The 19,716-nt window shown below is 45.0% G+C and overlaps 1 protein-coding gene across 2 annotated transcripts; it reads left to right on the top strand.

Moving 5' to 3' along the window:
- The first annotated feature begins 1,198 nt into the window (after positions 1-1,198).
- LOC121571759 (TBC1 domain family member 8) lies at positions 1,199-19,588 on the top strand. Of its 2 annotated transcripts, none has more exons than XM_041883423.1 (20): positions 1,199-1,541; positions 4,965-5,075; positions 5,216-5,334; positions 5,577-5,805; positions 6,203-6,443; positions 7,047-7,254; positions 7,586-7,771; positions 7,981-8,133; positions 8,741-8,891; positions 9,740-9,954; positions 10,050-10,167; positions 13,877-14,162; positions 14,270-14,411; positions 14,515-14,613; positions 14,747-14,815; positions 14,947-15,193; positions 15,812-15,877; positions 16,003-16,089; positions 16,192-16,292; positions 17,983-19,588. In XM_041883423.1, exons 1-20 carry the CDS (start codon positions 1,415-1,417, stop codon positions 18,439-18,441), a joined length of 3,414 nt encoding a protein of 1,137 aa, XP_041739357.1. In that variant the 5' UTR covers positions 1,199-1,414; the 3' UTR covers positions 18,442-19,588. The 2 variants fall into 2 exon arrangements, with proteins under 2 accessions (XP_041739357.1, XP_041739356.1); XM_041883422.1 differs by having other exon boundaries at positions 16,165-16,292.
- Positions 19,589-19,716: the final 128 nt, after the last annotated feature.

Below are 19,716 nucleotides of genomic sequence, written 5' to 3'. Positions count from 1 at the left end.
AGCAACAGCTGCCTCTGATCGGGAACCACCCTGGCCAACATAGATCTAAACGATCTAGACAGAAAACAAGGAACAACTAAACATAGGAACTAACACCCTGGCTCAACATTAAAGAGTCCCCAGAGCCAGGGCGTGACACTTATATAGTTATTCTATATTCTAATATATATATATATATATATATATATATATATATATATATATATATATATATATATATATATATATATATATATTGTTATTATAGTTATATAGTTATTATTATTTATTTTTTCATGATTTTTTTTCAATGTAGTAATGATGAGTATAGGCTATGCATTTATTAATCATATTCTTAGGACAATTTTCTACAAACTTTGCAGATACATTTTGAAATAATTTATTATGGATATGGATATGTCAATCTTGATCTTGTGATGATCAATGACATTTTTGCTCTAAAATATAATTGTTCTCTTAATTATGATGAGTGGAGTATCTTATAATAGGGGCCTTTGACAACACTGGCCATTACTGACATGTGTGTTAATTTCATCATAGTTTAAAACAGAAATCCTATAGAAATGATGTCTTTGTTAATTACATCATGCCCAGCATGCATGTTGCAACCACCATTTTACCACAGAAGTAGGCTAAGGCTATATTTCTACTTCCATATAGAACATTCTGTAAATAGACTGTATGGGTACTTCACTGAAATTGCATTGATATGTCACTAAATTAATATATGGTATGATCAAAAACTATTAAATTGTAAACTATAAGAGAAAGAAAATGCATCTAAACATCTCAAATCTGTATTTACACACATGATTCCATTTAATGTGAGGGAGGTACAGTTGCTTTTGACAATAGGTCACTAGGTCATCTAACTGAAATGCATAGTAGTGATGATAATAAGTCATTGTAAGCATAATGCAGAATTGATATAATAGATGTCGTCAACATTCATCTTCTGATTTATTTTTGCACACACCAGACAACATATGGCACATGACTAAACCCATTTACTATAGACAAATAAACAATGTGTTTACAATCCAATTCTATTCCCAGATTTAGTTGTGTACGATAAACTGTTTAAATGAATACTTGACCTAATAACCAATCACAAAGGGCCAGTGAAATTAAACTTCCTTGCTTTCGCCGGAAATATGGGAAGGTAAGGTTGAATGCGGAAATAAGACTCTCTCTCGCTGAGAGGAGTACTTGTACAGGGTGAGAGAAAATATCAACAGAAGACGCCTGCGATCTCGGGCAGCGCTTGAGATCAGTCATGGATGATTCTGAAAATCTTTTTTTTTTCTCCGGCTGTTGGAACTGCTGAAAAAGTTTGCATGCTATCAACAACAACGACAATCTGCGTTATTTAGTTTTCGTTCCATTCTCTTTGTCAATCTCTTCTTTTGAAAGAATGTGGTTGAATCCAGAAGAAGTTTTGCTGAAAAACGCGCTGAAGCTTTGGGTTACCGAAAGATCTAACGATTTCTTCCTTTTGCAGCGCAGAAGAGGACATGGGGATTCAGAGGGGAAATTTACAGGTAATACGCTACCTGCTCCCATTCATCTCACTGTCTTTCGTCTGATTTCAGCAGCGTTAGTAGCCTATATTACCACTTGGACACACCAGTCTACGCTACGCAACACAGTAACAACTAATTTATAAACAATGTTGCAATTAGCTGCGATTCAACCAACATTTTTGGGGGGGACATTGTGCTGGGAGTATGTATCCCAGAGTGTCTCCCAGCATGTCTCCGAGCATAATAATAATAATAATTGGTTGAATTGCAGCTACAGTATGTTGCAACTTGCCATAGCCTTGGCTACAGTGTAGGATCCGGTTTTTACAAAGCTTGGAAACAAGTGTTTTCCCCCATATTTGGGATCATCAAAACAATGCTTTCTTTGCAACTTAAAATAATATGTGCCATGAAGCCTTGGAGCAATAACAGGCAACTTGTTAACATATAACTTATTATTTTGACTGTTTATTTTGTTTCAAGTCTTCATTGATTTCTTTCATTTCCATACCATTTTTGTCTGATGATGGACAATGATAAGGTGTCACCTGGTCTTGTTTTTGTTTAATCTTCATTGGGATTTTCACTTTCCTATAGAACTGTATACATCAGGCACAGGAGATGATAGGGAGTATTATCTCATAAAAACAATATAAAACTTCCTGGCTAGAGTTTAGCTATTTGTTTGTTGCCATGGTTTCCAAAGTCAATCTGTGGGATGAAAGGTCAGATGAAGCCCTAGTGTTTGCCTCTTACAAAACCACACCCTAGTTTTGTTATGGGAAGAGAAGAACAAGTACAATATCAAGTGGAAAAAATAAATCCATGATTCGATTAAGATAAAACATAAAAAGGGTATTGAGCAGCACTGAAACATCTGCAACCTCTAGCACTCTGTCACTAGCTAAAATAACTTCTGCTTCCTATTTCACAAAGAACACTTTCCTGTGAGGGACATTTGAGGTTTCCTTTCTCTCGACCTCTGAGCACACTGTACACGTCCATTGTCCACAGAGATACAAACTCAGTGAACAACATAAGCAGAACAAAATACATGATTTACAGTAGTTTACATTGGGACTTACAATGGAAGCACTGTGAAGTAAGCGATTAGGTGACAATTAGGTGACACATAGGTTTGTGTTGCCAGGGTGCGATGGTTCAGAGCGGCAGACAGGCAGAGCTTGATAGTTGTGGTGTGGTCTGGAATGGGCAGTGCTCCAGGAGAGGGTTATTTGTCTGGTGTTCAGTTTGTCTTCCATCCCTCTCCTCCTTTGTGGCGGAGCGGTTGGGTGGGAGTGGGAATGCCAAACACTAGATGGTGATCTCACAGCAACCAGACTGTAGCCTATTGAAAGCAGTAAGCCTAATGCCTTGTGCTGCCTGCTGTGTGGTTATTACACATTTGATTATTAGCCAAATCATTAACAGACTGTTCTTGCAAACGTCATTTTTTATTGGAGTTGAGGCCATGTGCTGCAGTTGACTGTTAGCCTCACTTTGATGGACTATTTTTACCAGCTCTCCCTAAATGCTCCATTCTGTTGAAAATGGCTGTGCATAGCAAAGGAAACCCAGCATTAAAACTAGACAAGAGGGACTAGTGTTTGGTGGCTTTAGCCTCAGTGGAAAATCATGATCCTGATTAGCAGTGGAGTTAAAGAGATACTATGATGATGAGTCTAGGCTCTGTTATGGTATCTCAGGATATTAGAGAGCTTATCTGGTTCCTTTAAGCTGATGACTGGTGAGGTGGAGGAGGTTGAAGTTGTCTATAAATGCTTGTTCCAGGGTTAATTTAGCCTTCTCATCACCTAACACCTGTTACAGACCTATATCCATCCTGCCCTGCCTTTCGGAATTATTTGAAAGCCAAGTTAACAAACAGATCACCGACCATTTCGAATCCCACCGTACCTTCTCCGCTATGCAATCTGGTTTCCGAGCTGGTCATGGGTGCACCTCAGCCACGCTCAAGGTCCTAAACGATATTATAACCGCAATCGATAAAAGACAGTACTGTGCAGCCAACTTCATCGACCTGGCCAAGGCTTTCGACTCCGTCAATCACCGCATTCTTATTGGCAGACTAAATAGCCTTGGTTTCTCAACTGCCTCGCTTCATGACTGCCTCGCCTGGTTCACCAACTACTTCTCAGATAGAGTTCAATGTGTCAAATCGGAGGGCCTGTTGTCTGGACCTCTGGCAGTCTTTATGGGGGTGCCACAGGGTTCAATTCTCGGGCCGACTCTATTCTCTGTGTATATCAATGATGTCGCTCTTGCTGCTGGTGACTCTCAGATCCACCTCTACGCAGACAACACCATTTTGTATACATCTGGCCCATCTGGAGACTCTTATCTCCCTCAGTAACTTTAAGCATCAGTTGTCAGAGCACCTTACCGATCACTGCACCTGTACACAGCCCATCTGTAATTAGCCCACCCAACTACCTCATCCCCATATTGTTATTTATTTTGCTCATTTGCACCCCAGTATCTCTATTTGCACATCTATCATTCCAGTGTTAATACGAAATTGTAATTATTTTGCACTATGGCCTATGTATTGCCTTACCTCCATAACTTACTACATTTGCACACACTGTATATACATTTTCTATTGTGTTATTGGCTTTACGTGTTGTTTATTCCATATGTAACTCTTGTGTTGTTGTTGTTTTTATCGCACTGCTTTGCTTTATCTTGGCCAGGTCGCAGTTGTAAATGAGAACTTGTTCTCAACTGGCTTACCTGGTTAAATAAAGGTTAAATAAATAAATAAAAATAAATTGAAATTGAGTTTGGGATGTTAGGGATTCTCTTAAGTTTGTAGTTTTTATGCCATGGCTTTGGGGCTTCACATGTGGAGGATTTGTGGAGAGGGAGAGGGTCTCGATTCCAATACTGTTAACCCTATGATTCTAGTGGACCAATGTAGTGACAAACAGAGAAGAACAATACTTGTGTTGAGCCTCTTAATAGCGTTTAAGTCTATGTTATGTTCTCACATAATGTGGCCATTATGAGACTGTTAGTGGTACCAGTTTATGTCCAATGTCTTTTGTAATGCCTAAAGGCCAGCATCCAGTGCTCACTGTGGAATGTCTGGGTCTGTTATACACATGATAATGCCTTTAGCTTTCTGGCGTTATGTGTAATAGGTGCCGTTGTGTCCCATCTGCTTAAAGGCACAATCTGTAAAACTTCCTGCTGTTCAAATGTCATTCAAGTAATGATAACCATTGATTATTGTAGAAAATGCCTTATGAGCTTAGTACAATTGTCTTACCCTATGAAAATATATGATATAACAGTTCATATGGGTTGGTATAATGTTGCCTCACTCCGATGTGTCAATGAGCTCATTGACGTGTGTGTTGTCAGACGGTATTTCTCAGTAATTTCTGGTCTCTTTCTGTGTCTGACTGCTCTATCCAGGTCTTCTGGTGGGAGCTCTGGACACAGTGCTGGACTCCAACGCCCGGGTCACACCGTTCCGTATCCTGCTACAGGTGCCTGGGTCACAGGTCAGCTGGGCCATAGCCTGTGGTAAGCTCTCCTTTTCCTCTCTCCGATTCTCATATTTGTCGGTCGGTAGGTCCCTGCTTCTACTCTTTTTCTCTGGCTCTCTCTCTGTGTATCTATCTCTCTGACGGGCGTTGTGTGTGTGTCTGTGTGTTGTTATACAGGTGCTGCTGTCGAGGACATGAACAGACATTGGGACTGGCTGGTTCAGAACCTACTCCACTCTCTCTCAGTGTTTGAGAACAAGGAGGATGTCGCCAGCTTCGTCAAAGGGAAAGTCAAGGTACTGTACTATTAGAATAAGTCTTACTATAGACCTGTGATACTCTGTAAATACTATGTAGGCCTACTATCAAAAACCACTGTGTTCAACCTAATCTGACTCTTAAATGTTGATGTCTCTCTCCTCTTGACTTTCTTTTCTATTTCTGTGTATCTTGCTCGCAACCCGTTTTGCATTTTCGTTTCGTTTCTCTTCCTCTTTTCTCTTTCTCTCATTGCCCATTTATTTATCTTTCTCCCCAGGGTCTGATAGCAGAGGAGGTGAGGGGGAAGCAGGCGGCTCAGGAGGAGGACCCAGAGAAGTTCCGGGAGGTGCTGCTGAAGTTTGAGCTGCGTTTCGGCCTGCCCTCCTCAGAGAAGCTGGTCACCACCTACTCCTGCTGCTGCTGGAAGGGGCGGGTCCCCCGGCAGGGCTGGCTCTACCTCAGCATCAACCACATGGCCTTCTACTCCTTCCTGCTGGGAAAGGAAGGTCCGTCCCCTTAAATGCTCCTCCTTTAATTAGCACACTGACTAGTCCCCAGTCTTAATTTTAAAAATGTCTTACTGGCTGTGAACTAGTCTGAACTGTTTGTGTCTGTTAATTAGCAACTCTAACCTCTGTTTTCCAGTTGTAAAGATCACAAGCCCTTTATATGTCTTGTGAACTGTGACATACTTTCCACAGTAAACATTGTGCCTTTTCAGTTAAAGTGATGCTACAGAGGTTTTGTATAACTTCAGCCAGTAGTTTTGAAAGTATATCTTACGAATTTGTAAGTGCTTAAGATCCTGTTCAATCTCTTTAACCATTCAAATCCCTAATGTCTTCAGGGTACAGTGACTTCTAAACCTAACCCCTGACCTTTGACCACTTCTATCTCCCTCAGTGAAGTTTGTGATCCCGTGGGCAGAGGTGACGAGACTGGAGCGGGTCTCCACTGGCCTCATGACGGACATGGTGCGTGTGACAACGCGGCGGCGCCAGCGGGACTTCTCTATGTTCCTGAGCCTGGACGAGGTGTTCGGGGTCATGGGTCAGCTGGCTGACATCGCACTGCGGCGCCTGCTGGACAGCGGAGGTCTGGAACTGGACCGAGTCCTCCAGCAGTCCTCCAACATCACCAAGAGGTCAGAGGGCAACGCAGAATAAGTTCGATAAAGTTGTAGCGTATTGTAGCATAAAGGAGGGCAGGGGATTTTGTGTGGGTCTGTCATTCGGTTTGTTCAGATTCACATTATCTGTTCCTTGTTGACTTGCCTCACAGATCTGAGAGGATTGGATTGGCATCAGTAATCTGATTGATCGGTTGCTTTCCTGATTAAACAGTTTGATAAACAGTCATTTAAAAAGGTTGTCATTGTAATCTGCTTTGGTCAAAAGAGACCTCATCATGCACTTCCTGAAAATCCCTGATATCTTGACTAATTTACTTCCCTCTAGTTTCAGACCATCCTCTGTATAACCATTGCCCCATAGTGCAACTGAATGTGTGTGTGTTTCAGTTCCACCTGTAGTAAATTCATAACATTTTCAGGTTTTGTGTGTAAAGTGAAGGTTTGCAGTGGTAAAGATTGTACTTGAGAGCTGAGCTAAAGCATTCAGTTCTATCTCTCTATGGGTGTAACAGACTGTTTAGTTGTATTATTTATTTGGTAACTTCCTCACATGCAACTCTTGCCAAGTGAGTGATATTTTTGGCCCTTTTTGTAACTCTTCCCCTTTCCCCTCAGGGTTCTGGAGGAGCAGGCGCTGAGGGCGTACGTCCTTGCTCTATTTCGGCTACCGCGGGGCGAGTGTCTCCAGGAGGTGGCGCTGTGTTCAGTGTGGACGTCCCATGCCCGCTGCCACACGGCAGGAACGCTCTACACCACCGACCGCTACCTATGCTTCGCCAGTCGAGAGGAGGGCCACTGCAGCCTGCTCATCCCCCTTTCAGAGGTAGCCGTCATACCATACTGCAGCTGACTCTGCTGGTTAAACTTTAATGCTGGGGGAATGTGGCTTACCACTGTTTACGGTGTACAAGTGTTGTTTGAAGTTTTAGAGCATACACCTTTAGCCTTAAGCTTTACCATGGTTAACTACATTAGTTGCTATACACCGGAGTCATGTATAGAGATGTATGGCTCTTGCATACATTAATAAGTTATTCAAAGTTTATTACTGTGTTAATACCGTTTTACCATATCATATTTTTCATTACTGTACCATACTACCAACATTTCCTTGGCTCTTGACCTTTTACCTCTGTCTCCTCCTGTGCTGCCAGGTGATCTCCATAGAGAAGGCTGAGAGCACCAGCTTGCTGCCTAACCCAGTGATCGTCAGTGTGAGGAGTAAGAAGGCCTTCCAGCTGATCGAGCTGCAGGACAGAGACAGCCTGGTGGACAGTCTGACATCACGGCTCAGAGCCCTGCAGTGGAAACACTCCATGTTCCACAGCAAGAAATCTCTGGTATGCTACAGCTACACTACCAACCGTCTACCAAATGTCTGTTGTCAATTACACACATCATATCTCATGGTGATGCCCAACAGGCCTAGTCCAAGAAGCAGAATGTAACTTTACTCCAAGAACATATATGATTACTGCTAGTATTTTTTGCACACAAGTTACTCATTCATTGTGTATGTTTGACTAATTCTGGTGTTTGGTTGCTCCAGACCTCCTCGTCTCCCTACTACACCTTCTACTATGACACCATGTACTGTGACGGGGTGGAGATCGAGGAGAGACCACTACGTCACACAGTGAACACAGAGGCTCTGATGGCATACTACCATCACTCTCAAACGGACCGCAACAATAGCACAGCTGTGAGTATGGAAACTAGTGCACCGTTGGCCATAACCCAGATATGGCTGGAGCCTCCCTTATTATGATGTTTACATAGCAGATACCATAATAATGGTGGCTGCAGGGATAGCAGGGCTACATTGGCCAATGTGTCTAGGCTTGATGTTTAACATTGCAAAGTAGAACTGGTTTAGGGTTTAACTTGGTTGCCTGTTTCTGTTTTAAGCAACTCCTTTGTTGTTGTCATGCTAAACATTTATTGGGCTAAATTAGAATTCTAAATGTTTAGCATGACAACAACAAAGGAGTTGCTTAAACCAGAAACTGGCAACCATGTTAAACCCTAAACCGGTTCTACTTTACAATGTTAAACATCAAGCCTATTAGAAATAGACTGGCAACCAGGGTATGGTACATGTGGTATAGTGGTAGTTCTGGGATGAGGTTATGATTCTGTTACATCTCTTTCATTATTTAAACATGTATTGATCCCTGTTCTCCCATTGGCTGGCACACTGGGTAACCTTACCTCCCTCTAATACTGCCCAAGGCTATTGCTGAGAATGTGCTTACAGTACTACAATACTCGGTTTGCTCAAGGGTGTGTGTCCTGTGTGTGTCCTGCAGACCATGGAGCAGGTGAAAGAGCGTCTGTGGGATGACCACTTCTCGGAGTATGGTCGAGGCGTCCACATGTTCCGCACAGAGAAGATCCAGAAGCTGGTTGCCATGGGGATACCAGAGTCGCTACGGGGAGAGCTATGGATGACCTTCTCTGGTGAGGGGTGGAGGAGTCTGAGGTCATTGGTTGCTATAACAACAGGCCAAATATATTTAATGGTGGGGTTATGTTTAGGGTATATATCTGTATATCCTCAAAGGAGGGATAGAGAGTGCTGTTCTGTGTTCTGCTCGACTGCCTACTTTCAGTTCCTTTCCTATGTACTGTACACAATGCCTAGCATTTATGGTATGTGCCATTTTATCTTAGAGTTTGGGGAGGGGCTTTTACCAGGCAAGCAGTTCCCTTTTTTCAGAACCAGAAGTCTTGATGCAACTTTGTAGAGTCTATTCTCAGGGATCCTGCTTTGCTTTATGCTGTTAGTATCAGAGTTGATGTCATATGGAATCCAGATCAGCAGGATTTAGTGGGCATATAAATAGCTCATAACCTCAGCTCCAATAATAACAAGCAATTAGGCCTGTGTGAGCACACACTGCACAGACTGCAGCAGAAACAGAGGGGCAGCACTCCACTGGGATGCAACTGAACTGACTGTTTTCTTTGGCCCCATATCAAACTATCCCAGTCACCTGTTTACTCCCTCTCAATGATCTGAACGCATCACATCCTCGAGAGGGAGTCAACAAAGGGCAAGAGCTAGTTTTTTTCTCTCCATACAAGCCTTGTCCCAAAGTAACCCCTACCTTTTTGGTGTTTGCAGATCTGATGGAACCGGATAGGTAACTTATCCATTCCTTTCAGATCTGCAAACACTTACGGGTAGGAACAAAAGAGAAGGGTTAGGGCCTAGGGGATCTTTTCCGACCAGGCCTTCATGTACATGTAAGTGCTTATATGCTGTTGCTGTGTAACACCGACACCATTTCCCCCTTGAAACACAGACTCATCATCAGAGTTGGCGTCCCACCCAGACTACTACTCGGGGCTGGTGACAGAGTCTATGGGGCAGAGCAGCCTGGCCACGGAGGAGATCGAGAGAGACCTGCACCGCTCGCTGCCCGACCACCCCGCCTTCCAGAATGTCACGGGCATCGCTGCCCTGCGCCGCGTCCTCACCGCATATGCCCACCGCAACCCCAAGATCGGCTACTGCCAGGTAAGGAATCCACTACCATACAGTAACCTATGTCACAATGTGTGTGTGTATACAGTGCAGGTAGAGTATAACTGACTGCCTGTCGTTCTTCCTAGTCAATGAATATCCTGGCGTCTGTGATGCTGCTGTACACTAAAGAGGAGGAGGCATTCTGGCTGCTGGTGGCTGTGTGTGAGAGAATGCTGCCTGACTACTTCAACCGCAGAGTCATAGGTGAGAGGGCAAACAGCCGGCGTTGGTTTACCGCTGCTACTGCTATTGTTACTACATTGCTATTACATTTACGTTACATTTACGTCATTTAGCAGACGCTCTTATCCAGAGCGACTTACAAATTGGTGCATTCACCTTATAGCCAGTGGGATAACCACTTTACAATTATTATCTTTTTTTTTTGGGGGGGGGGGGGGTGGTGTAAGGGAGGGGGTAGAAGGATTACTTATCCTGTCCCAGGTGTTCCTTAAAGAGGTGGGGTTTCAAATGTCTTCGGAAGGTGGTGAGTGACTCCGCTGTCCTGGCGTCGTGAGGGAGCTTGTTCCACCATTGGGGTGCCAGAGCAGCGAACAGTTTTGACTGGGCTGAGCGGGAACTGTGCTTCAGCAGAGGTAGGGGAGCCAGCAGGCCAGAGGTGGATGAACGCAATGCCCTCGTTTGGGTGTAGGGACTGATCAGAGCCTGAAGGTACGGAGGTGCCGTTCCCCTCACAGCTCCGTAGGCAAGCACCATGGTCTTGTAGCAGATGCGAGCTTCAACTGGAAGCCAGTGTAGTGTGCGGAGGAGCGGGGTGATGTGAGAGAACTTGGGAATGTTGAACACCAGACGGGCTGCGGCATTCTGGATGAGTTGTAGGGGTTTAATGGCACAGGCAGGGAGCCCAGCCAACAGCGAGTTGCAGTAATCCAGACGGGAGATGACAAGTGCCTGGATTAGGACCTGTGCCGCTTCCTGTGTAAGGCAGGGTCGTACTCTCCGAATGTTGTAGAGCATGAACCTACAGGATCGGGTCACCGCCTTGATGTTAGCGGAGAATGACAGGGTGTTGTCCAGGGTCACGCCAAGGCTCTTCGCACTCTGGAAGGAGGACACAACAGAGTTGTCAACCGTGATGACGAGATCATGGAACGGGCAGTCCTTCCCCGGGAGGAAGAGCAGCTCTGTCTTGCCAAGGTTCAGCTTGAGGTGGTGATCCGTCATCCATACTGATATGTCTGCCAGACATGCAGAGATGCGATTCGCCACCTGGTTATCAGAAGGGGAAAGGAGAAGATGAGTTGTGTGTCGTCTGCGTAGCAATGATAGGAGAGGCCATGCGAGGATATGACAAAGCCAAGTGACTTGGTGTATAGCGAGAATAGGAGAGGGCCTAGAACTGAGCCCTGGGGGACACCAGTGGTGAGAGCACGTGGTGCGGAGACAGCTTCTCGCCACGCCACTTGGTAGGAGCGACCGGTCAGGTAGGACGCAATCCAAGAGTGAGCCGCGCCGGAGATGCCCAGCTCGGAGAGGGTGGAGAGGAGGATCTGATGGTTCACAGTATCAAAGGCAGCAGACAGGTCTAGAAGGACAAGAGCAGAGGAGAGAGAGTTAGCTTTAGCAGTGCGGAGAGCCTCCGTGACACTGAGAAGAGCAGTCTCAGTTGAATAACCAGTCTTGAAACCTGACTGGTTTGGATCAAGAAGGTCATTCTGAGAGAGATAGCAAGAGAGTTGGCTAAAGACGGCACGCTCAATAGTTTTGGAGAGAAAATAAAGAAGGGATACTGGTCTGTAGTTGTTGATATCAGAGGGATCGAGTGTTGGTTTTTTGAGAAGGGGTGCAACTCTCGCTCTCTTGAAGACGTAAGGGACATAGCCAGCGGTCAAGGATGAGTTGATCAGTGAGGTAAGGGAGAAGGTCACCGGAGATGGTCTGGAGAAGAGAGGAGGGGATAGGGTCAAGCGGGCAGGTTGTTGAGCGGCCGGCCGTCACAAGTCGCAAGATTTTATCTGGAGAGAGAGGGGAGAAATAAGTCAAAACATAGGGTAGGGCAGTGTGAGCAGGACCAGCAGTGTCATTTGACTTAACAAACGAGGATTGGATGTCGTCAACCTTCTTTTCAAAATGGTTGACAAAGTCATCCACAGAGAGGGAGGAGGGGGGGAGGGGGAGGAGGATTCAGCAGGGAGGAGAAGGTGGCAAAGAGCTTCCTAGGGTTAGAGGCAGATGCTTGGAATTTAGAGTGGTAGAAAGGGGCCTTAGCAGCAGAAACAGATGAAGAAAATGTAGAGAGGAGGGAGTGAAAAGATGCCAGTTCCGGAGGGAGTCTAGTTTTCCTCCATTTCCGCTCGGCTGCCCGGAGCCCTGTTCTGTGAGCTCGCAATGAGTCATCACACCACAGAGCTGGAGGGGAGGACCGAGCCGGCTCGGGAGGAAAGGGGACATAGAGTGTCAAAGGATGCAGAAAGGGAGGAGAGGAGGGTTGAGGAGGCAGAATCAGGAGATTGGAGGGAGAAGGATTGAGCAGAGGGAAGAGATGATAGGATGGAAGAGGAGAGAGTAGCGGGAGAGAGAGAGCGAAGGTTGCGACGGCGCATTACCATCTGAGTAGGGGCAGAGTGAGTAGTGTTGGAGGAGAGCGAGAGAGAAAAGGATACAAAGTAGTGGTCGGAGACATGGAGGGAGTTGCAGTGAGATTAGTAGAAGAACAGCATCTAGTAAAGATGAGGTCAAGCGTATTGCCTGCCTTGTGAGTAGGGGGGGACGGTGAGAGGGTGAGGTCAAAAGAGGAGAGGAGTGGAAAGAAGGAGGCAGAGAGAAATGAGTCAAAGGTAGATGTAGGGAGGTTGAAGTCCCCCAGAACTGTGAGGGGTGAGCCATCCTCAGGAAAGGAACTTATCAAGGCGTCAAGCTCATTGATGAACTCTCCAAGGGAACCTGGAGGGCGATAGATGACAAGGATATTAAGCTTAAATGGGCTAGTGACTGTGACAGCATGGAATTCAAATGAGGAGATAGACAGATGGGTCAGGGGAAAAATAGAGAATGTCCACTTGGGAGAGATGAGGATTCCTGTGCCACCACCCCGCTGACCAGATGCTCTCTATTACTACAGCGATAGTTCTTCCACTTCCACAGTTACTGACATCATAGCTAGTACTGTACAGTAGAGAAGTCTTATCAAAACCACAGCAGATCATTTATTAGGTCTATTAGTAGCTGTTCTGTTCATTTGCGTCTAGAGCCGGTCTGGTGTTTAGGTGATTTGAATGTGGGTTTTTTCTCCGTCAGGGCTGTTTTTCTGCCCTGACTGCAAACAGAGCCAACAATAACCCAAGGCTTTCTTTAGCCAGCGTGAAGCGTGTGCTGAAACACAAGCTAATTTCCTGTGCTTTGTGCCACTATTTATTTATGGCGCATATGAAATGCATCAAAGTAATTTCCTCTTCTGAACGACAGTGTCTGGCCTGTTCTGCTTTGAAATTGCAGTTCTTTACTTATTCTCCTTAGAAAATAGATTTTGTCTCCATGTGGCTTCCTGGTTCAAATAAAGTTTTAAAAGATCACTTATCTGGGATATTGCACAATGAGAACATGTCATTCTCACACGCATGTGTCAAGACATCATATAATATAATATGCCATTTAGCAGACGCTTTTATCCAAAGCGACTTACAGTCATGCGTGCATAATTTTTTTTTTTAACGTATGGGTGGTCCCGGGGATCGAACCCACTACCCTGGCGTTACAAGCGCCATGCTCTACCAATTGAGCTACAGAGGACCACATGAGTATACAGCATACATCCACGAGACCAACATTAATTTCCCTCTATGGGATGATAAAGGATGTTCTGTACTTCTATAGAGGTGTACGTTCATGAGACCGAAATCCATTTCTATATGTGTTTTCCTATATTAATGTAGATTTTCACGTGTGTTTGCAGGTGCTCAGGTGGACCAGTCAGTGTTTGAAGAGCTGATCCAGGAGCGTCTTCCAGAGCTGGCCGAGCACATTCCCGACCTCTCCCCCCTCTCTTCCATCTCCCTGTCCTGGTTCCTTACCCTCTTCCTCAGTGTGCTTCCCTTCCGCAGCGCCGTCTGTGTGGTAGACTGCTTCTTCTTCCACGGCATCAAAGCCATCCTCCAGCTGGGGCTAGCTGTGCTGGATGCGAACGCAGCGGCGCTGTGCGCTAGTGCAGACGACGGCCAGGCCCTCATGATCCTCACTGGGTAATGCATATGGAGGAATGCATGCATGTCTACACATGTACTGTATGCATCTACACAGTTCACTCGAGCATAGTCTACATTCTCACACAAAACTTCTCTGCCTGCAGCTTTCTGGACCAGGTGAAGTACGATGAGGATCCGTCTCCCCCTGCCCCTCCCCCTCCCTCGTCTCAGAGTGGGGAGGAGGAGGGCAGCCCGCCTGTAGAACTACACACCCTGATCACTGACCTCATTACTGACTCCTATGAGGTAAGACAGCACTGCAATACTCCCTCCACACCACCAGAGGGTAGTGGTGAAAGTGTGGCACTGATGTTTGTTCTCGTTGTGTGTCCCTGTCCTGTTGTGTCAGAAATTTGGAGACCTGACGGTGAGACAGATAGAGCGGTTGCGATGCAGACACCGGATCCAGGTTCTCCAAGCACACGAGGACATCACCAAGGAGAATGCGGTGGGTCTCTCATATCACATCTCAAACAGTCACACGCATGCATGAAATACACCATGACCAAATGTTGAAACCTTACACTTTTCCTCTCCAAACTGCTCTGACCCTTCCCCTCTCTGTGTGTGTGTGTGTGTAGCTCAGAGTGGTGACCCCATATGTCTCTCTCTCCCCTGAAAACCTGGCTGATGTCTACGAACTCTTCAAGGTACTTCAGTTCAATTCAATACAACTTTATTTATCTTCCCAGAATCACTAAGAAAGGCATTGCCAGATCACGATGATAATATCCTCCACATATAGTCCAACTGTACAACAACCCATCTGTTTCTCTTATAGACAGAGCACTTCATTAACCTGTACTGGGGTGATGGGAGCGCCACAGTGGCTCTCCAGCACCATGACCCAGTCCAGCCCTATGTGGAGCAATACAGAGTGGACCGGGCCCAGTTCAAAAGCCTGTACATGCTACTGGTTCCCTGGCTGTGTGGCCCCCACACTGACACCGTGGCCCACCGGACCTTCACACTGCTGGACCAGGACAGAGACTCATTCATCACCTTCAGAGAGTTCGTCGGGTGGCTGGGTATTTTTTTTTTTTAAGATATGTTTATTTGAAAGAGGGACAATGTACAACAAAACATAAGTCTCAGAAGTGATGCGTTGCACCAGATTTAGCTAACAGCTCATTTACATCTGCAGTGTGTGAGCGAGTGTCTGTGTGTGTGAGAAAGAGCAAGCAAGAGAGGGAGGGTGTGTGTGTTTAAAAGAGGTAGGGAGAGTGCGTGTATGCCTGAAGAGAGACTTTGTGTAATATGAGTTTGTGTGATTGGCTGTGTGCCTGCAAGTATACAAAAACCAAGAAAACATACCTGGCTAGCTTACATCCAAGTTCCCTTGTAAGGCGTATCAGTCATGAACATTGGAAACCTGCCCACTAGGCTTTCATGGGCATCTGGAATTCAGCCCACATAGCTTTTATGGGAATCAATATGCAGCCAAGGCTTTTAGGAGGAGCTGTCACTGCTGTGTACAGTGGAGGACTGAAGTAGGAATTATGTAAATTCACCTCTTAAACTCACAGAGCTGAAGGGCTCCCTCTGTGGTCCTCGATCATTCAGACAGACCGTATAAACACTAACTGACACACATTGTGATTTAAAGCCAATGGTAATGGTGACAATTGTGTCTCTCTCGGCTTCAGACACGCTATACTGTGAGGAACTGAATGAGAAGGTCAGACTACTGTATCGTTTGCACATACCTCCAGGTGGGTCACATAGCCTTCCTATGGTGTTTTGCTCCTCTTTAAGACACATGTACTTTAGCTGGACATGCAACTAGCTTTAACTAGAGATCCATAAACGTTCTTCATAATGCAACTGTCTCATGTAGCTCTGACTGAGAGTGAGGATGACCCGTTTCCACTGAAGAGCCCTCTGCTGTCCACTACCAGACCACTCCATATAGAGATGCCTAATGGTAAGTATTCACACTTCAAGTGTTCCAGGTTCACGTTTCTAGCTCTGTCCTGTTCAGATTATCACGTTGATGTAGCTCCTGCTGTGTGTGTTCATGTTGAAGGGGAGATCAGAGACTATCAGGAGCAGTTGAAGCAGATGCTGAAGGACCTGGCTAAAGAGAAGGAGAAGAATGTGGAGAAACCACTACCTCTAATGAACCAGGTACATACAGAGCATCTGGAAAGTATTCAGACCCTTTGACTTTTTCCACATTTTGGTACGTTACAGCCTTATTCTGAAATTGATTAAATATTTTTTTTTCATCAATCTACACACGATACCCCATAATGACAAAGCGAAAACAGGTTTTGAAATTTTTGCAAATGTATTACTAATAAAAAAACATACCTTATTTACATAAGTATTCAGAACCTTTGCTATGAGACTCGAAATTGAGCTAGGTGCATCCTGTTTCCATTGATCATCCTTGAGATGTTTCTACAACTTCATTAGAGTCCACCTGTGGTAACTTCAGTTGATTGGACATGATTTGGAAAGGCACACACCTGTCTATATAAAGGTCCCACAGTTGACAGTGCATGTCAAAGCAAAAACCAAGCCATGAGGTCAAAGGAATTGTCCGTAGAGCTCCGAGACAGGATTCTGTCGAGGCACAGATCTGGGTAAGGTACCAAAAACTTTCTGCAGCATTGAAGGTCCCCTTGAACACAGTGGCCTCCATCATTCTTATTATAATAATAATAATATGCCATTTAGCAGACGCTTTTTATCCAAAGCGACTTACAGTCATGCGTGCATACATTTTTGTGTATGGGTGGTCCCGGGGATCGAACCCACTACCCTGGCGTTACAAGCGCCGTGCTCTACCAGCTGAGCTACAGAGGACCACATTCTTAAATGGAGGAAGTTTGAAACCACCAAGACTCTTCCTAGAGCTGGCCGCCTGGCCAAACGAAGCATTCAGGGGATAAGGGCCTTGGTCAGGGAGGTGACCAAGAACCTGATGGTCATATGACAGCCCGCTTGGAGTTTGCCAAAAGTCACCTAAAGGACTCGCAGACCATGAGGAACAAGATTCTCTGGTCTGATGAAACCAAGATTGAACTCTTTGGCCTGAATGCCAAGCGTCTCATCTGGAGGAAACCTGGCACCATCCCTACGGTGAAGCATGGTGGTGGCAGCATCATACTGTGGGGATGTTTTTCAGCGGCAGGGACTGGGAGACTAGTCAGGATCGAAGGAAAGATGAACAGAGCAAAGTACTGAGAGATCCTTGACAAAAACCTTCTCCAGAGTGCTCAGGACCTCAGACTGGGGCAAAGGTTCACCTTCCAACTGGACAACGACCCTAAGCACACAGCCAAGACAACGCAGGAGTGGCTTTGGGACAAGTCTCTGAATGTCGAGTGGCCCAGCCAGAGCCCGGACTTGAATCCGATCGAACATCTCTGGAGAGACCTGAAAATAGCTATGCAGCGACGCTCCCCATCCAACCTGACAGAGTTTGAGAGGATGTGCAGAGAAGAATGGGAGAAACTCTCCAAATACAGGTGTGCCAAGCTTGTAGCGTCATACCCAAAAAGACTTGAGGCTGTAATTGCTGCCAACGGTGCTTCAACAAAGTACTGAGTAAAGGGTCTGAATATTTTTAATACATCTGCAAAAACTTTTTTTTGCTATGTCATTTTGGGGTATTGTGTGTAGATTGAGGGAAAAAACAATAATCAATTTTAGAATAAGGCTGTAACTTAACAAAATGTGGAGAAAGGTAAGGGGTCTGAATACTTTTCCAAATGCACTGTACAATTAGGAAGGAATTCAATCAGAGAGCCATTAAACAGTCATTAAAAGTCACAACAAAGATACAATAAACTTGCATTGTTTTCTACAGAGGGAGTTCATCCAGTTCTGTAAGACCCTCTACAGCATGTTCCATGGCAACCCAGATGAGAACGAGCTCTTTCAGGCCATTGCTACAGTGACCAGCCTGGTGCTGCAGATCGGTGAGGTCGGCCACCGCAGCCGGTCAGAAGTCAGCAGCGAGGGCGGGGCAGGAGACGAGGTAGAGGAGGGTCACAGGGAGGGGAGTCAAGAAGACCACCCTGTCTTCAGCACCAAAGAGGGAGATGGAGAGAGGCAGGAGGGGACCAGGAAGAGTTCCGAACGGTCTGAGAGTCAGAGCGAGTGGACGGTCAGCTATGCTCAGATCCTGGCCTCGCTCCTCACAGAACAGCAGCTGGTCAACTTCTTTGAGAAACCGATGGACCTGTCAGCAAAGCTGGCTGTTGCGAAGGTGAAACAGTACCATGAAAGGGCCGGTCTGCTTATGCTTCAGCAAGGAACCAGCTGATTTAACATGACCAACAGAACAACCATGTGTGACCCAATACTGGGCTTCCAATCTAGTTGGTTGTCTAGATGCCAGGCACATTTGTCGCCAGTAAGTTGTCTGTGTCCTCCATCCTACAATGATGAGTGGGTACCAAGAGTCCATATGTGCCTATATTGAGTCGTAGGTCTGTCAAGCACAAGGGAGAAGTACTGTAGATGTGTAGGTCTTCCTATCCTGATGAAATGTGGCCTCGTCTTCTGGGACCAACCGCTCAGTTTGAAAGCAGGTTTACCAAAACCAGAGGTGGCTGAGACGTGCTTGATAATCAATGTAGACTACATGTATCTATCAGTCAATCATATATACACTACTGTGAGAACGTCCCACACATGAAACACCATGAAAAGGGATATTGTTTTAAACATTGCTCAGTATTTGTAGACGTTTTCGTTCTCCTTCATCCAGTCTATGAAATGGGAACAAATTCAAATATTTTATATTGGCTGCATGGTTGGTAATACAGCCTAGGCAGGATCTTGTTTGCCATATCTTCCAACCTCAAGTAGATCAGACAAGTGTTATTTTCCAACCAAATATTTTTGTTACCTTTATTTACTGCTTAATGTTTCAGTCCTACAATAATGGACATTGGAATCTTGCCTTTGTGTGCGACATTGTAAATGTGTTCTTATATATTTTGTCCTGTATTGATCAAATGTATTTTGTTCTTTAATAATTCCTATTTTAAGTGTTCTAAAACTGTTTATGAGCCTGTTATTCTACCAAGCATATGTCTTAATTCAAGTGTTAGTGACCAGTATTATATTATAGACCAAAGTCCTACACACCTTCTCAAAATCAGTTGATACTAACTACACAAACGATACTGCTGTGCCTCAGATTTAGTTTACAGAGAACTTGATTTTGCCTATAAAATCAGTCATGACAAATTTAGTTTTGGGTTGTTCTAGAACCAGACTGAGGCAGTCCAGTTTACTGATGCACCTTTGATTTTTTACATTTTATTTTTAGTGCACACTCAAGTTCACTTGAGGTGCATTAACAAAAATGGGGCCTTTGATCAATTCTTTAACATCAATTTCATGTCTGGTGCAAAAAGTCTAACATGGTTTGTTTGTAAATCATTAAAACAATCTTTGCCTCATCCATGTCTTGTTCAATGTATTTCAAAGACTGATTCACTAAGGAGACTGTAGACCCTCAAAAGCACATTGTGTAATGGAATGTCCACCAGAGCTATTGCTAGAGAATTTAATGTTCATTTGTCTACCA

Source organism: Coregonus clupeaformis, unplaced genomic scaffold, assembly GCF_020615455.1.
Source record: "Coregonus clupeaformis isolate EN_2021a unplaced genomic scaffold, ASM2061545v1 scaf0211, whole genome shotgun sequence".
In the NCBI taxonomy this organism is placed as follows: domain Eukaryota; kingdom Metazoa; phylum Chordata; class Actinopteri; order Salmoniformes; family Salmonidae; genus Coregonus; species Coregonus clupeaformis.
This window is presented reverse-complemented; position numbering and strand designations above follow the sequence as displayed.

Coding starts and splice junctions, on each gene's coding strand:
- LOC121571759 (XM_041883422.1), top strand. CDS start 1,415: ATGTGGTTGAATCCAGAAGAAGTTTTGCTGAAAAACGCGCTGAAGCTT. Junction 1,542..4,964: donor TTCAGAGGGGAAATTTACAG/GTAATACGCTAC, acceptor TGCTCTATCCAG/GTCTTCTGGTGGGAGCTCTG. Junction 6,444..7,046: donor TCCTCCAACATCACCAAGAG/GTCAGAGGGCAA, acceptor CTTTCCCCTCAG/GGTTCTGGAGGAGCAGGCGC.